Raw genomic sequence first — 17390 nt, 5'->3', positions numbered from 1 at the left:
AAATGAGACAGATGGAAAAAAAGTAAGTAAACTGCCAGTTATTGCCATAATGTTAATAAATTTATCACACTGTGAGACAAAGAAGTCACTACCTTCATGGAAAAATGTTTGTGGTTGCCTACAGAACCATTATTGTACCCAGGCTTGCACCTATACGTCCACTCAGGCATGCACCCATACATCCGAAGCAAATCAACGGCCATGAAGGTCTTTCTTCAGGGCTCCAAAAATATGGAAATGGACAGCTTAAACTTCCCGATTCTGATTGGTTAAAGCCATATTCACAGTGACACTGACCTTTAGTTGAAATTATGCTTCTGTTATGGTTTACCATCTTCTGGATAACTAAGCTTGCGAGGTGGAGTTTGAACTGCTGAGTAATTGTGGCATGTTTTCTGTCAACTCTACAGGGATTGCCCAATTCAGACTAATTGCTATATTCATGGTAATCTTTTTGTTTCTCAAAATGTGATCTCTAACAATAAGCACAACAATAAATACTCTAGCTGTTCTCATTTGCAGAAAAAAAACAAACAATCATCGATGAAAGGAGATACCTATGTGAACAAGAATAAAGGAAGTACTTTAATAATGAAACTATCAAAGAAATATCTGCATTTTCAAATGTAAATATTATAGTAAAACACTCACAGGTATTACACCAGCTTGCTGCTGCAATTGTTGAGCAATACTTTCAGCATAATCACTATGTGCAATGCCAGAGAGCTGTGCATTACTTTCATACATACGAAGCTCTGTAAGCAATGCCTGCTTCCTTGATAACAATTCCCTGACTGTCTCCTGTTCCACATTCACATCAGGTCTTGTTCCCATCATTTTTGCCTGTTTGTAGCCCCTCACTGAATAAGAAAAATACTTAAGATTCATCATATAACAATAATTAATATATGACAAATTTTATCAGATGCAATTTTGAAATATACATCTACCTGATGAATCTTATCTCTAACAGTACACAATCAATTACATTTTGCAAAGTATCAGCAAGTGTTAGATCAAGATATTAATACCAGAATGTATTTTTCACCTTATAGCTGAGTGTGTGCTTGTTTTTTGAAACTTCCTGTTAGATTAAAGTTGTGTGTCAAATTGTAACTCAAACCTATAACCTCACCTTTTGTGGGCAATACTCGTACCAAATGAGCTATTCAGGCATGACTGTCAACCTGCCCTCGCGGCTTTGTTTTCTCCCAGTACCTCTCACTTACAATGCAGATCAGTTTGTAGGAACACTGCCTGTGAAAGCAAGGTACTGGGTTTGAGTCCCCATCTGGCACACAGTTTTAATCTGCCAGGAAGTTCCAAGATATTCACAATTTGGAAGAAATCTGCACACAGATGCCACAGAAAAGGCCAATCTGCATTGTTCTATTGGCAGAAAGAACAGGTAGCTTGTTTGCTGATTAATTATTTCAATAGAAACAAAGGTGAGTATATGTGCCTCGGAAGCAAACAACTTCAAAATTTGTGCATATCTATAGTTTTGCAGCACTCAAATTTAGAATTCAGATCATGATAAATTGCATTTTTTTACCTCTAATGAAACAAGCTTTTTGCTGATGATGTACAGGTTGAAACAACTCTCTCTCTCTCTCTCTCTCTCTCTCTCTCTCTCTCTCTCTCTCTCTCTCTCTCTCTCTCCCTCCCTCTCTCTCTCTCCACTCTACACACTATACTCCTGAAGAATGCAAATCCAGAGGAAATGTGGGACTGTGGGTCTTAACATGAATCAATTTTCTTTTAAAAGAAACAATTCTCTCCCTCCCTCACCTTAGTGATACCTTGATATAATGTAGCCCGATATTTTTGTCCAAAGGTACAGGAAATATTACATCAGTGAGAGTCAACCTGGTCCATACCACCCACTAGTGGACGTTACAGTTTTCATAGACGGCAGTAAGTATCTTAAAAACATTTTCACTGGGTTTTCTTAAAATTTTGACAAAGTATTTGCTAAATAATTATTATTACTTGCTTTAACTTGGTGTAACTCCGCTTTATAAATTTTACAAGGAAAATTTACTTCCCTACTTTATAAATCATAATTATGGTGGAACTAGTGGGCAGTTAGAAGATTTTACTATGTTCAGAGATGCAAAAGTGCGCGGCAGATAAAAAGGTTGACTACATTCGTATTACATGAGTAACTAAAATTAGGCATACAAATTCAAAATTAAAATGGTTGACTGAAAGCTCTTACCTTCTCCCTCAACAGTGCAAACAAGGAGGTCATTCTTTCCAACAAGTCGATAATCACCTTCTACAATCCCTGCTATAGAATGAGGCAATGTATCCTTGAAGATGACTTCACCTGTTCTGCTATTTCTGGCATCCACCTTCCCATTTGTCCAACCAGTTATCAGTTCTTCCATACCATCACCATCCACATCAAAGCTATAGATGATAACAGCACGACTTTTTGACTGTGAAAAACATAATTTGTTATCAATATTCTAACAGCATTTCCATCAAAACAAATATTACTGAAATACAAATGCACAACTACAGTAAAGAAAACATGATGTTTATAAAGGCATAATGACAGTCTGAGAAAGTACATCAATTAGTGAACACTCAAAGATATACTGCCTTGTAAAGGACAGATCAAGATAGCGCAGTGGATGAGGCACTGGACTCGCATATGGAAAAATCAGATTTCAAATCCTTCTAACACGAAACTACGTTAGATACTGAATCACACTGTAAAGTGATTAAGGCAGTGGAGTCACATTTGGAAAGAGTGGATTCTAAATCCCTGGTCATACTGGTTTTGAATATGTTGAAGGCATTCAATTTTCCTTCCTTCCACCAAGAAACGACTTTTTTTATATAATGGCTGTCTTTTAACTTGAAGTAAATTTATTTTATTTCTAAATTTATTGAGCAAATTAAAATTCATAGCCACCACAGGAGACAAATCAAGTGTTACATTCAACTGCTGATGGGTCTTACTTATTTTGAAACTACAAACATTGTTGCAATAAATGCTTCCAATTGAACTCCCTAACTGGCAGCAACTGAACACCACAATGAGTACAATACAAGACTTTCTTATACTTTCTGAATAGTCATGACTGAATAATGATACTGATTGTTTTCCTTGAAACAGCGACAATCTACAAGAACCCAGGCACACTCGAAACAGAGTAATCCTAGTAATTTCCTAGCAGCAATTTCAAATTACTAAGGAAGTAGTAGTATACACTCCATGAGGTCTTTGAGAAGATATGTCACATTTTAAATGTCACTTAAAATTAAAATAAAATAAAAACAAATAATAGGTGCCTCGCCCCTTCCCATAGCCCACCAAGTGTGGACCTCACTGTTGTGGAGTATGATATGTGCAACCACATCAGAATGGTATTTGTCAAGAGGCCACATAACATATGATTCCCAAAGAGGGGGTAACAGCCTTTTCGGTACTTCCAGGAGCAACAGTCTGGATGACTGATTTGGCCTTGTAGCAACAGCCAACAGGGTCATTTTATGTTGACACTGCAGCACAGCTGGAAGCATGAGTAAACTACAGTCAATATTTTTCCCAAAGCTGTACCAGGTAAAATATTCTGGAGATAAAACAGTTCACCACTTGGATCACGAGTGGTGACTAGTAAGGAGGATGCTGTCAAAAAATCAAATCTAGCATTGGACTGATAGAATCCCTTAATCGTGTAGGAAGGTTAGAGAATTTGAAACAGAAATATATATGTGGAAGTTAGATACAGAGGGAATTAATGAAGCATGGTGGTAGAGAGAACAAGATATTTGGTCAGAAAATACAGGATTATTAAGATTGAATCAAACAGATGTTATGCAGGAGTAGGTCTAATAATGCAGGTTAAGTACTGTGAATAGTGCAGTGAATGGATTTCATAACCAAAATATACACAGAGCCACAACCCACAACAGCAATATAATTGTAAGAAATTGTTCTTTTCCCATATTTGTCATTCGAAAAATACAGGGTCATCTTATATTCAAAGATTAAACTATTGCTGCTGGGATCAATATTTTTGTGTTGTGTAACATATTAATATAAGGGTCATCTTACATTTAAAGATGAAGCTTTTGCCATTGAGGTCAGAGGCAGGTTGATTCTGAAGAATTTGGAAGAGTTCAAAAAAGGAGAACAGTGACATCAGCCTGGCTGTGGACTAGGATATGTGTGTGTGTGTGTGTGTGTGTGTGTGTGTGTGTGTGTGTGTGTGTGAGGGGGGGGGGGGGGGGGAGGAGGATGGCGAGAGGACAGCAAACCTCATTGTGCTACCAACCAGGGTATGTTACCTGCGTACCTTGTCTTTTTATGAACACCTGTCACATTTAAAATGCAGCTGCCTTAACCCAATTGTAGGCAGTATCAAAGTTACTTTAAAATTGGACAAATATTCAACAACAGTATACATTTCGGCAGGAGACAGTAAAAGTCTACATAGAGGCCAGTGTCACACGTGTTTCATGCAGCAATGTTGACAAAGCTTGCTGTGAGGTATGATGGAACAAAAGAGGGTGTGTCAGCTGCTGGTTCTACACAGCCAATGAGAGAGAAATTAGCAGACGACATGTTTGGAAGCAAAAGACAAAGGAATACTGTCACATTCTCACATCAATATGGATGTGAAATCCATTACGTATTCAAAAAACAGCTGTGTTCTCAGGTCCCGCTATAACCACAACCTTGGAAATTGTAACAGCCACATAAATGTGACAACCATTTCATTGTTGCTCATATATAGAAATAAATTGCCTCTTTTCTCACCTTTCATTGGCTAGTGAAACTATCATCCCAAGTACAGTGGTGGTGATGATCATGATGATATAAATCAATGTAAACTATTCTTTTTTGCATATTTTATTTCTCACTGTATTATCAAAATGTAGACATGGCATAAGTTTAGAACAGGTACAATGATTACTTTTTATATCAATAAAACAGTCTGTAATTTTCATTAATCAAAATATATTAGAAATAAAATTTTCCTCAAAGTGCCTTCTCATACTCAGGTAAATACAGTATGCTTGCCTACTGGATCTGAAGATAGTGAAGAAACTGCACCAAATCAGATAAATATATTATTGTCTAAATTATGGAAAATGAAAAATTAGCTATGATGCATGACTGGAGTTCAAGAGTAGAAAATCAAATAGGAATTACAGGCCCATATCACTAACGTCGATTTGCAGTAGGGTTTTGGAACATATATTGTATTCGGACATTATGAAGTAACTCAGTATTGAAACATAGTCAGCATGGTTTCAGAAAATATCATTCTTGTGAAACACAACTAGCTCTCTATACTCATGAAGTAATAAGTGCTATTGACAGGGGATGTCAAATTGATTCCATATTTTTAGATTTCCAGAAGGCTTTCGACACCGTTCCTCACAAGCGTCTTCTAACCAAACTGCATGCCTACGGAGTATCGCCTCAGTTGTGTGACTGGATTCGTTATTTCCGGTCAGAAAGGTCACAGTTCGTAGTAATAGATGGAAAGTCATCGAGTAAAACAGAAGTAATATCCGGTGTTCCCCAAGGAAGTGTTATGGGCCCTCTATTGTTCCTGATCTATATTAACGACATAGGAGACAATCTGAGTAGCCGTCTTACACTTTTTGCAGACGATGCTGTCATTTACCATCTTGTAAAGTCATCAGATGAGGAAAACAACTTGCAAAATGATTTAGATAAGATATCTGTATGGTGTGAAAAGTGGCAATTGACCCTGAATAAGGAAAAGTGTGAAGTTATTCACATGAGTACTAAAAGAAATTAGCTAAATTTTGATTACGCGATAAGTCACACAAATCTGAAGGCTCTAAACTCAACTAAATACTTAGGGATTACAATTACAAATAACCTAAATTTGAACGATCACATAGATAATATTGTGGGTAAAGCAAACCAAAAACTGCGATTCACTGGCAGAACACTTAGAAGGTGCAACAGGTCTACTAAAGAGACTGCTTACACCATGCTTGTCCGCCCTGTTCTGGAGTATTGCAGTGCGGTGTGGGATCCGCATCAGGTGGGGCTGACGGATGACTTCGAAAAAGTACAAAGGAGGGCAGCTCGTTTTGTATTATCACGAAATAGGGGAGATAGTGTCACAGACATGATATGTGAATTGGAGTGGCAATCATTAAAACAAAGGCGTTTTTCGTTGCGACAGGATTTTCTCATGAAATTTCGACCACCACTTTTCACCTCCGATTGCGAAAACATTCTGTTGGCACCCACCTACACAGGCAGAAATTATCATCACGATAAAATAAGAGAAATCAGGGCTCGCACAGAAAAATTTAAGTGCTCGTTTTTCCCGCGTGCCGTTCGAGAGTGGAACAGTACAGAGAGAGCTTGAAAGTGGTTCACTGAACCCTGTGTCAGGCACTTTATTGTGAATAGCAGAGTAATCAAGTAGATGTAGATGCAGAAAAAATAGTAGGACATGGACTGACAGAATGGAATGAAATGGGAAGGTGTTCAGTAGAAGGCTGCAGAATACAATTTATTCACTGCTAACACATGCTTTAGGAATCATGGAAGAAGTTATTGTACATGGTAGAGACAGTTAAACATACAATACATAATCATAAGACAGATATAAAAGCATGATTCTGAACTGCAAAAAATTTCCAGGAGCGCATGGGGACTCTGGCCATAACTTATTAGTTATGTATTGCAGATTAAAGTTGAATAAATTGCAGGATGGTTGGATATTAAGGAAAGAGCACCTAGATATGTTGAATCAACCAGAAAGTTTCGAGAAATTCAAAGAGAAATGGTTCAAATGGCTCTGAGCACTATGGGACTTAACATCTGAGGTCATCAGTCCCCTAGAACTTAGAACTACTTGAACCTAACTAACCCAAGGACACCACACACATCCATGCCCGAGGCAGGATTCGAGCCTGCGACCATAGCGGCCACGCGGTTCCAGACTGAAGCGTCTAGAACCACCTGGCCGGAGTGGCCGAGCGGTTCTAGACGCTACAGTCTGGAGCTGCGCGACCGCTACGGTCGCAGGTTCGAATCCTGCCTCGGGTATGGATGTGTGTGATGTCCTTAGGTTAGTTAGGTTTAAGTAGTTCTGAGTTCTAGGGGACTGGTGACCACAGCAGTTAAGTCCCATAGTGCTCAGAGCCATTTGAACCACTCTGGCCAGCATTTCAAAGAGAGCCTATGGTAATGACTGTCTGAAGTAGACAAAAGAAATGTAACAGAAGATGAAGTGATAGCAAAGAGAGGAAAATAGTGAATATAGCAGAGGAACAGCCCGGGGAAAAAATCAAGGTCCAATAGTAACACTCTGATAATGCACATGATATTGTATGTAATTGATGGAAGGAAAAAATACAAAAATGCGCAAATGATGCAGGCAAAACGAAATGAATACAAAGGTGCAAAGACTGAAGTTAAAAAAAGCGAAGCAGGAATGGCCAGAAGAAAAATGCCGAGCTGTAGAAGCATACATGAATGAGGAAAACATAGGTGCCATGTAGTGGAACATCAAAAATAAACCTTTGGAGAAAAGAGAAGCAGCTGCATCAATATCAGGATCTCAGATGACAAGCCTGCACTAACTTGTGAAGGGAAGATTGAAAGGTGTAAGGAATATTTAGAACTGCTACACAAAGGACCAAACCTTGTAGACAACATTATTAGAAAGGAAAAGGAAGTGGATGAAAAAGAGATCTGGGATGCAATGCTATGAGAAGAATTTGGCAAAGTACTGAAAGACCTAAAGTTAAAAGAAGGAAATTACTAAGAATCATGGGAGAAACAACTGTGACAAAACTGCTCCACCTGGTATTCTGGACAGCTGAAACACCCTCGGACTTCAAGAGGAATTTTAAATACCAAGAAAGGCAAGTGCTGAAAGGTTAGAGTATTATCAAACCACCAGTTTAGTAAGTCATAGTTACAAAATAGTAATATGAATGATCTTCACGATAATAAAAACTTACTATGGAAGATAAATTTGTGATCTAGAGAAATGGAAAAATATGTCAGGTGATACTGACCATACAAATGAAAAATCTATATGTACAGCATTTGTTGTTGTTGTTGTTGTTGTTGTTGTTGTTGTTGTGGTCTTCAGTCCTGAGACTGGTTTGATGCAGCTCTCCATGCAACTTTATCCTGTGCAAGCTTCTTCATCTCCCAGTACCTACTGCAGCCTACATCCTTCTGAATCTGCTTAGTGTATTCATCTCTTGGTCTCCCTCTATGATTTTTACCCTCCATGCTGCCCTCCAGTACTAAATTGGTGATCCCTTGATGCCTCAGAACATGTCCTACCAACCGATCCCTTCTTCTAGTCAAGTTGTGCCACAAACTTCTCTTCTCCCCAATCCTATTCAACACCTCCTCAATAGTTATGTGATCTACCCATTTGATCTTCAGCATTCTTCTGTAGCACCACATTTCAAAAGCTTCTATTCTCTTCTTGTCTAAACTATTTATTGTCCATGTTTCACTTCCATACATGGCTACACTCCATACAAATACTTTCAGAGACGACTTCCTGACACTTATACCTAAACTTGATGTTAACAAATTTCTCTTCTTCAGAAATGCTTTCCTTGCCATTGTCAGTCTACATTTTATATCCTCTCTACTTCGACCATCATCAGTTATTTTTCTCCCCAAATAGCAAAACTCCTTTACTACTTTAAGTGTCTCATTTCCTAATCTAATTCCCGCAGCATCACCCAACTTAATTCGACTACATTCCATTATCCTAGTTTTGCTTTTGTTGATGTTCATCTTATACCCTCCTTTCAAGACACTGTCCATTCCGTTCAACTGCTCTTCCAAGTTCTTTGCTGTCTCTGACAGAATTACAATGTCATCAGCAAACTTCAAAGTTTTTATTTCTTCTCCATGGATTTTAATACCTACTCCGAACTTTTCTTTCGTTTCCTTTACTGCTTGCTCAATATACAGATTGAATAACATCGGGGAGAGGCTACAACCCTGTCTCACTCCCTTCCCAACCACTGCTTCTCTTTCATGTCCCTCGACTCTTATAACTGTCATCTGGTTTCTGTACAAATTGTAAATAGCTTTTCGCTCCCTGTATTTTACCCCTACCACCTTCAGAATTTGAAAGAGAGTATTCCAGTCAACATTGTAAAAAGCTATCTCTAAGTCTACAAATGCTAGAAACGTAGGTTTGCCTTTCCTTAATCTTTCTTCTAAGATAAGTCGTAGGGTCAGTATTGCCTCACGTGTTCCAACATTTCTACGGAATCCAAACTGATCTTCCCCGAGGTCGGCTTCTACCAGTTTTTCCATTCGTCTGTAGAGAATTCGCGTTAGTATTTTGCAGCATTTATAGATTTAGTAACAGCTTCTGATGATGTTGACTACAAGGTGTGGTTAGCATGTGTAATATTGGATTTGGCATGATTAACTTAAGATGAGACTGTGTGCCCTTCCTATTGTCATCCCATGACATTCCTCCCTCCCTCCTTCCCCAGAGAGGGAATGTATGTACCCCATGTGTGTAATGTTATCCTTGGGAAAGAGTGTGGACATTTTGTCATGTTTAGCAAATTGCCAGGCTCGGGTACCTGCCTAGTATTCACCTCATTGTATGTGGTAAACTACTTACAAAACGCATCCAGGCTGGCCAGCACACCAGCCCTCTTCAATTAATCTGCCCGGTTGATTCCCTAAAGCGGCATGCTAACATGCACATCTACCGGGACAGGTTACTAGAATATACTTTTTTGAAGTTATGAAGCCAGCAGAGGTAAAACACAGGAAGCCAAATGTTATCTGTAACTTGTAAAGAAACCAGCAGCAGTTGTCAGAGAAGGGGGACATGAAAGGACAGTGTTGCTGAAGTTGAGGGGGCCAGAGACAGCGCTTAGCCTGTCACCTCTGTTATTCAATCTGTACATAGATCAAGCAATAAAGCCAGATAAGGGGAAACTGGAAAATAAATTCACGTGCAGGCACAAAGAAATTTAACAAAATTAATGTTTATCAATGACTTGGTAGATCTGTGATCAATGGCAAAGGAGCTTGGAAGATCAGTTGAATGGAATGCATAGTGTCTTGTGAAGAGATCATAAAATGAACTTCGACACAAGTATAACAAGGGTAGGTGTTGCTGAGTGAATTAAGATTAGGAAATGAGAGACTAAAACTAGGCTAGTTTTGATATTCAGGCAGCAAAATAACTGATGACAGAAATAAAGAGGACATTAAATTTAGACTTGCAATAGTAAGGAAAATATCAATATGTAACGCAAATTTAAGCATCAAGAGGTGCTTTTGGACGTATTTACTTGGAGTATAGCCTTATGTGGAAGCAAAATGTCGTTGGTAAACAGTGAAGATAAGAAGAGAATAGAAGTTTTAGATATGTGGTGCTACAGAAAAATGCTGAAGATTAGATTAACTGACTTCAATTAACTCATTTCCATAATCTTCATTTTGCTTTTGTATGTCTCCTTCATTACACGTTTTTCAGTCATAAAGGCAGCCAATTAGGCTAATAGTTTTTAACATTTGACTATTTTATCACTCCTAGATATTTAGTAACAAATGATTTCCACACACATGGTTGAAATTTTCTTACTTATCACACCTACTTTTTGAATAGTTACCCAAAAATGACAAACTCTTTCAGTCATTAGTAGTGAGGATCCCAATATTGGCACATATGTAATTAAAAGCTTTAGTTCACCCTCATACCTAGTATTTCTGTTATCCTAGTTCTCAGTGTTCGTTGTCAGCCATGTTATATTCATTCTTTACTGACCTAACAAAAGTGTGTGCATTCATAACCCTTCCACCTCCCAACCAACGTATGGAGGCCAGGTGCCCCCCCCCCCCCCCCACACACACACACACACAAAGTCACTGTTATAATCAGTCATCTGTAAATGGCATGCATGTAACTACTAGAAATTAGAAACGGATTGAGTATGAGACTGATGTTGAGGGTTGCATACATCAGAAACCAAGGTGCGACTGTTACATCAGTGCTATACAAGCTTCCTTCCTCACCACTGAAGTCTGACGAGCCTGAGAACGGTGGTGCTGCAGTCACGCTTTCCTCATTGACTTATTCTCTCATGCTGAGGTGTACAGGCATGTATGGCTAGCTGTCACTGAGTATGACCAATTGTTGGAATGAGATGACTTCTAACGAAGCTGTTTTTTTGAGAGATTGTGAAGGGTGTAAGATGAAAATTATGTGATGCAGTGTACACAATTGCAAACACACTCCATTGCAGGAAGAGTCACACCTGGGAAAAGTTGGATGCTGTAGTCTACAGTTCATATGAGAAACATACATTCGTTTGACGCAAACAAATATTGTTGTATTCTTGTATATTCCACCTCCACCAGAGAAAAGATACGTGCTCCATCACACAAAAAATGGGCACAGAACAAGGTCATTGTCATGTTCGTGTGCTATTTGTTTATTGCCTTTGATCATGGTAACTTGTGTTTATGGGTTAATAATTAGTTGCGTAGTTTATCATTCATTCCTGTAACTTTATCAAAACTGCTGTAAATTTATTTTAATAATTAACAACTATTTTGAGCCTATACTTCATCCTCATGTCCCGTGCTCATCATATATCTCACACAATGACAACACTGGTGAAATTATAGAAATTTGGGCTGATACAGATGGGCGTCAATAGTCTTCTCTTGTACCATCCACAGATAGATTAGAAAGAGTGAAAATGATTTTGGTACACTATGCACCCTTAATCCCACAATGAATGGTCAACTGCAAAGTGCAAGTGAGGAAGCACAATGGTTGCCGTGAAACTGCAAAGACAATGATGTCCATTGATGATGCTGTAGGAACTAGTTCAGCAGGGAATTCAGCTGTTCAGTTTCCTACTGATAAAGTGTTTCTCATAGAGCCTTGTGCTTCTCCTGCTGTGACCATGTGTTGCTGTTGCAGCATCAGTTATGGATGGTAGTGATTTTCCTGTTGCTAAAGAAGTTCTAAAATTACCAGATCCATTACAAGTTACAGCCACCAGGGCGAAAAGTAGACACCAACACATTGTCAAGTTTTGTCTCTAATAGGTAAGCATTTACAGAACACTAGTACTATATTGTGAACACAGTAGTACAAGATTAGAACTTACAAAGGTCAACATATAGTATTTGGAATAGTATGACACACTAATGACACTGCCCAACTCATGACCTGAAGAAAAATCAGTAGTAGTAGTAGTAGTAGTAGTAGTAGTAGTAGCAGCAGCACCACCACCAAATACACAATCCCGTTAAATAAAATCCATAGCCAATGTCCATGTTTAGCAAAGGTTATCATGGGAGAATCCAAGTGTAATCACATCAACAGTAACGGTTATAATACCAAGAAAAAATTGAAGTGATGCATTGCCATGTTGCTCCTTATGTCCTACCTATGAGTAAGACTACAAGGCTTGCAGCTGTGGCACATACGTGGTGGTGGTGTCCTTCAGTTATGGCACTCCATTGGCTCTAATGTATTATCAAGATTAATATTTTCAGCTATTACAAGTAGTAGTTGAGGCAGGTGGAGATTCCAGAGTAGGAGAAAGAGAGAAAGGGATAAGGGAAAACTACAATGGCAAAGCTAGTGTGGAGTGGAGTAGTAGTTCTGTGATTGTGAGGCTGGTGTTTGAGTAGGTGGCTGGATTGGGTGGCAACAGAAGAGAGTTGGTGGAGGCAGGTAGAGGACAGGGACCAGTGGAGATTGAGGCAAGGGGGTTGCAGGAACAAAGGATGTGTTGCAGGATCTCATCCTTTCTGAGGAGTTCACAGAATGAAAATAGCCTAACAAACTTGTTCCATTTTGTTCAGGAAGAGCTGTCCCAAGCCTCGTACAACAGTCCTTGCACACCTGATGGTCAGCTACAAAGCAACACACCTGTTGTTACTCAATACTACACTAACTTGATCAATTGAATCACATTCTCAGCAGGGGTTTCGACTGCCTCAAACTGTTTCCTGGCAAGAGGTATATCCTACTCGCAACTTCCCTCCATCTCATAATCCAAATCTACCACTGGCATTTCCTACCTCAACAATGATAGGAGCATTTGTGAAAGCAGCTACATCATCTATAAATTTTGATGCAGTCACTGCTCAGCATTGTTCAAGAATGTGACCAAAAGCATACCACCACCCTGGATGTATCACAACTGCCAAACTGTGGTCAAGGTCTAAACAATAATGACAATAAAATTTCACAAAAACGATAACACGTAAAAATAACGTGAAATTGATGGTTTTAAGCGAAATAATGTGATATCTGCAATTTTTAAGAAATATCCTGAAATTGGTCATTTTCCCCCTATAAAAAATGTTTTACATCTGAGGGTGACTGTTTACCAATATTTGTAAAACTGATAGTTACTAAATGTTGAAACTGCATTTTGCCATCTTTTTTCATCAAGACTGACGAGGTTCACGTATCATATTAAAATGACCATTTCCTGCATAACAAAATAGCACCCAAATTGACAAAAAATTGCACTGAAACTGGTAAAGAAATAGTACCAAACCAGGCAAAAAAATTAACACTGAACTTGGCAAAAAAAAATAACACTGAACTTGGAAAAAAAACTTAACTTGGCAAAAAAATAACACTGAAATTAGCCATAAAATAAAATGATTTTTCCTGTTCCTACTAACTGAGCATCCAATTGTGAAACACATAACACACAATAATGTGGTCGACTTCTGTGGCTCCTTCATAACTCGCACCACTCGAATCCTCCCTCGCAAGACAAGCTTTTCTTAACTGCTCAGAGTAAGGTACTTTAACTGCAACATATTCTTCATTCCCATATTCCCTCTGGCCTCAAGTCTCTGCTGGCCACTGTTCTCCACTTGCTTTCAACATCTCTTCCCCTTTCTCCACTTTCTGCCCCTTTCTACTCTCCTCCCCCAGTCTAGTTTCACCTTCCCCCAGTATTTTCTACTCCATTATTAGTTCATCTATTGTTACCTTCCCTTACTTCTTTATCTCTTTCTTCCAATCTGGACGGTCCACATTCTGCCCCATGCTTTCCTTTTCTAACTTTCTCCTTGTGGTCCCATAACTGCACTTACATGCTCCACATCAGGATAAAATTTCCTCGATCTTTTCATACTTAATTTTGTATGCCATCTTTTTATTTCCGTAACTAGATATAAATCCAAAATGAATTAATGAAAGAACAAATCAGAAACAATATTCACAATTAAGAAAATTTTAATTATAAATTCCATAAAAAAGAATAAGAAGCTTATAGTTAAACACAAACATGTACATAAGTGATTTAAATTGCATTGCAAAAGTTATTACCTTAACTCTCCAAACCCTCTGAAGTTTCTGATATACACCAACAGTGCCATTACCCAATCCATAGCCAAATCCACTTCCATTAAGAGGGGTCAGCACAGTTACTGCTTCAAGTTCTGCATGTTCACTTATTATATTGTCCTCCTTGAAGACACGGATATCAAAATCTCGAGAGCCAACAATTAACTGTAACAAAACAATGCTCCACGAATACTACAACTGAGCAGATTCTTACCGACAGATATTCATCATTGATAAATTTAATAATGTCTCTTAATGCAATCTATTATTGACTTATTAATCTCCATTGGTCACCAGTTTCGTTCTTAATTGAAGACCTTCATGTCCATTGAAGTTGCAGAGCAGTGAGTTGCTTTCATGTGCTGCATATAGTGTCCCTATGGCCAAAGTGACTTCTGGCTGCTGTGCACTCTACATGAAATAGACTGACTGCTCCGCAACTATTAAGAACGACACTGTGAAAGTAAGTATGACAATACATTACATTAAAAGAAACTATTATAAATGAAGTGTTGTAGATTTTCTCCAGCTGATATGAGAAGACTTCACAAAGTAAGTTAGGCATTATTATGGCAAGACTAATATGTTTTATTGAATGCTGCACTACACCTCAAAGTGACACAGTCACCAAATATCTCTGAACAATGGTCATAATGTTCTACCAATCACTTAATTTCTTTGTAACAGAGCATGGTAGAACCATCACATTTGTTCTTCTACCACTCATTACATCAGTATTTTATTTTATTTCTTTATTTAATCCGGTTTCATTGAGAACACGCAAAGGTCAGTTATATAGAATATATAATTTCTTATTCGTGCCCGGTTTCAGTGAGACTTATTATTTACTGTGCAATTTCTCAATCACTAACAGAAATATTATAGTTAGCTTACTTGGAAATAATTTTTATAATGAAATATCTATAACTGAAGATTTGTAAAATATCTATAATTGAAGATTTGTAATGAAAATGTGAAACTGAATATTTTACTGAGCAAATAGCTGTTTGTTTATAAACTGACACAGCTCACTTAAAAGCCCTCATTCTCCTCTTTGCCATAAAAATTTTACTTTTTCCAAAAATTTCCTATTTCAAAAATCATTCTTAATCAAAGTTCGCATGTTCCAGAAGGTTTGAATCTTAAATAACCAGTAAACCCCAAATTCCGTAAAGAACTTACTTTCCATTTATAAAACAGCTTCAAATGTCTGATTACTTTACAGATGAGTTAATGTGAGAAATGTTTGTATTTATACATGTAAGTGAGGAGCCGGCCGAAGTGGCCGTGCGGTTAAAGGCGCTGCAGTCTGGAACCGCAAGACCGCTACGGTAGCAGGTTCGAATCCTGCCTCGGGCATGGATGTTTGTGATGTCCTTAGGTTAGTTAGGTTTAACTAGTTCTAAGTTCTAGGGGACTAATGACCTCAGCAGTTGAGTCCCATAGTGCTCAGAGCCATTTGAACCATTTGTAAGTGAGGAAAAAATTTAAGAAAGGTTTGAAATAGTGCTTGAAATTTGTTGGCAGTCGCTAGTGCTCTCATTATGAAACAATGGATAAATATAAACTGGGTAATTTTTGCTCTATTTTAAGCAAAAGCTAGTGTCTCACATTTCTCAATATGTACAACGTCATATCTCCTGAACTGTGTGCCATACAATGATATAATTTAGAAGGTTTGTTCAGTGGTATATTGTCTGCGTATCGCATGGTGAATAGAGGTAGTCATAAAGAAGTAATAAATTAAAATGTTGTGTGTGATGCTGAAGTCTGAGCATGAAAATGTAATAGGTGATAAACTTTTTTCCTTTCATCATTTTTATGGGGGTGTTGGTGAGAAAAAATTTCAAAACGGTTTGAAATTATGTCTAACCTTTTTTGGAAGTCACTAAGTGCTCTTATTCTCAATTACTGGATGAATTATGTCCGTGTATTTGCGCAACGTCAGTTATGCTGCATCAAGACACACACACAGATTCTAACTATAATATTTGTGTCAAACTTTTAAGATAAAATTATACCTCTTAATGAGATGATTATTATGGCAGGTTAATTTTTTAAAATTTGGTCGAAATTAATGTGAATTACTGAAAATCTCGTTTTTGTTGCCTATACACTGCAACTGGCAACAGGTTCTGGAATAGTGTTTTACTGACATAGATGGTTATTTCCAAAATTCTGAACAATAGTTTCATAGCTACTACAAGATATTCTTAGTTTGCTAATGATTTAATTTGGAAAATCTCAGTTTTTATCACCTTTTGCCCAGTTCTGGTAATTCCTGTGAAAGTAGAAATTATTGACATAAAATAGTATCTTTTTTTTTTTGCAATATAGATTAGAGTTACACAGACTTACTCGTTTGGTTGTCATTATTTTGTGTGATATTGCTCTTTTATGTTACTATTACAAATATAACAAATTTTTTATTTTAGCCTTACATGCATCTGTAAGTAAGTGTGCAGGATAATGCTTCAGTCAATCAGCACCTAACAGCTAAACTGTGAACATATCTGTGTCACTGGCTGAGTTCAGTCATCCCATGGTTAGCCATTTAAATGTAAACTTCCTGGTGAATCATGGATGAGTATGCATTAATTTGTAGTGAAGTATGTCAGTCTGCAGTTAGCCGCTAAATTGTAAAAATCATGTAGTAAGTTATACAAAGTGAACAGCTACAATGTGCAGTCACTGTGTACAAGGCATATTTAGAAAGTAAGTGTACTGTGATCATAAAAAGCTGCAGTTTTTTTAAGGGTTGGCAACACTGAGCAGTATAGGGGGATTCCCTGACCACAGTGAGAATCATATGAACATAGTATTACATAAACGCACATTGTAGTGTCCAGATGTGTGAAAGGTGTTGACAAGAAATCCCACCACATGTGGTCCACATGCTGTGATTCGCTTCCTATTTGCAAAAGGAATAACACCTACCAAACTTTTTCACCAATCAAGATGGTTTATGATGAAGGTGTTATGAACAGAATGAGTATGTTTACGTGGTGTAGGGAGTTTGGTGGATGCAGGAAA

General features: G+C 37.9%; 1 protein-coding gene across 3 annotated transcripts in view; it reads right to left on the bottom strand.

Moving 5' to 3' along the window:
* LOC126248344 (Bardet-Biedl syndrome 2 protein homolog) overlaps positions 1-17390 on the bottom strand; it is a 173837-nt gene that overhangs the window by 64610 nt on the left and 91837 nt on the right. For all 3 annotated transcript variants that reach the window (XR_007545462.1, XR_007545463.1, XM_049949253.1), the window contains 3 exons: positions 14340-14522; positions 2222-2444; positions 652-860 (listed from right to left, as the gene is read on the bottom strand). Coding sequence is in view for 1 of the 3 variants with exons in the window: in XM_049949253.1 (XP_049805210.1) it covers positions 652-860; positions 2222-2444; positions 14340-14522 (615 nt within the window). In the remaining 2 variants the exon portion in view is untranslated. The remainder of the gene's footprint in view (positions 1-651; positions 861-2221; positions 2445-14339; positions 14523-17390) is intronic.

The sequence above is a fragment of the Schistocerca nitens genome, chromosome 3, assembly GCF_023898315.1.
Source record: "Schistocerca nitens isolate TAMUIC-IGC-003100 chromosome 3, iqSchNite1.1, whole genome shotgun sequence".
Lineage (NCBI taxonomy): Eukaryota > Metazoa > Arthropoda > Insecta > Orthoptera > Acrididae > Schistocerca > Schistocerca nitens.
The sequence above is the reverse complement of the archived record's forward strand: the minus strand, read 5'-3'. Positions and strand labels throughout refer to the sequence as shown.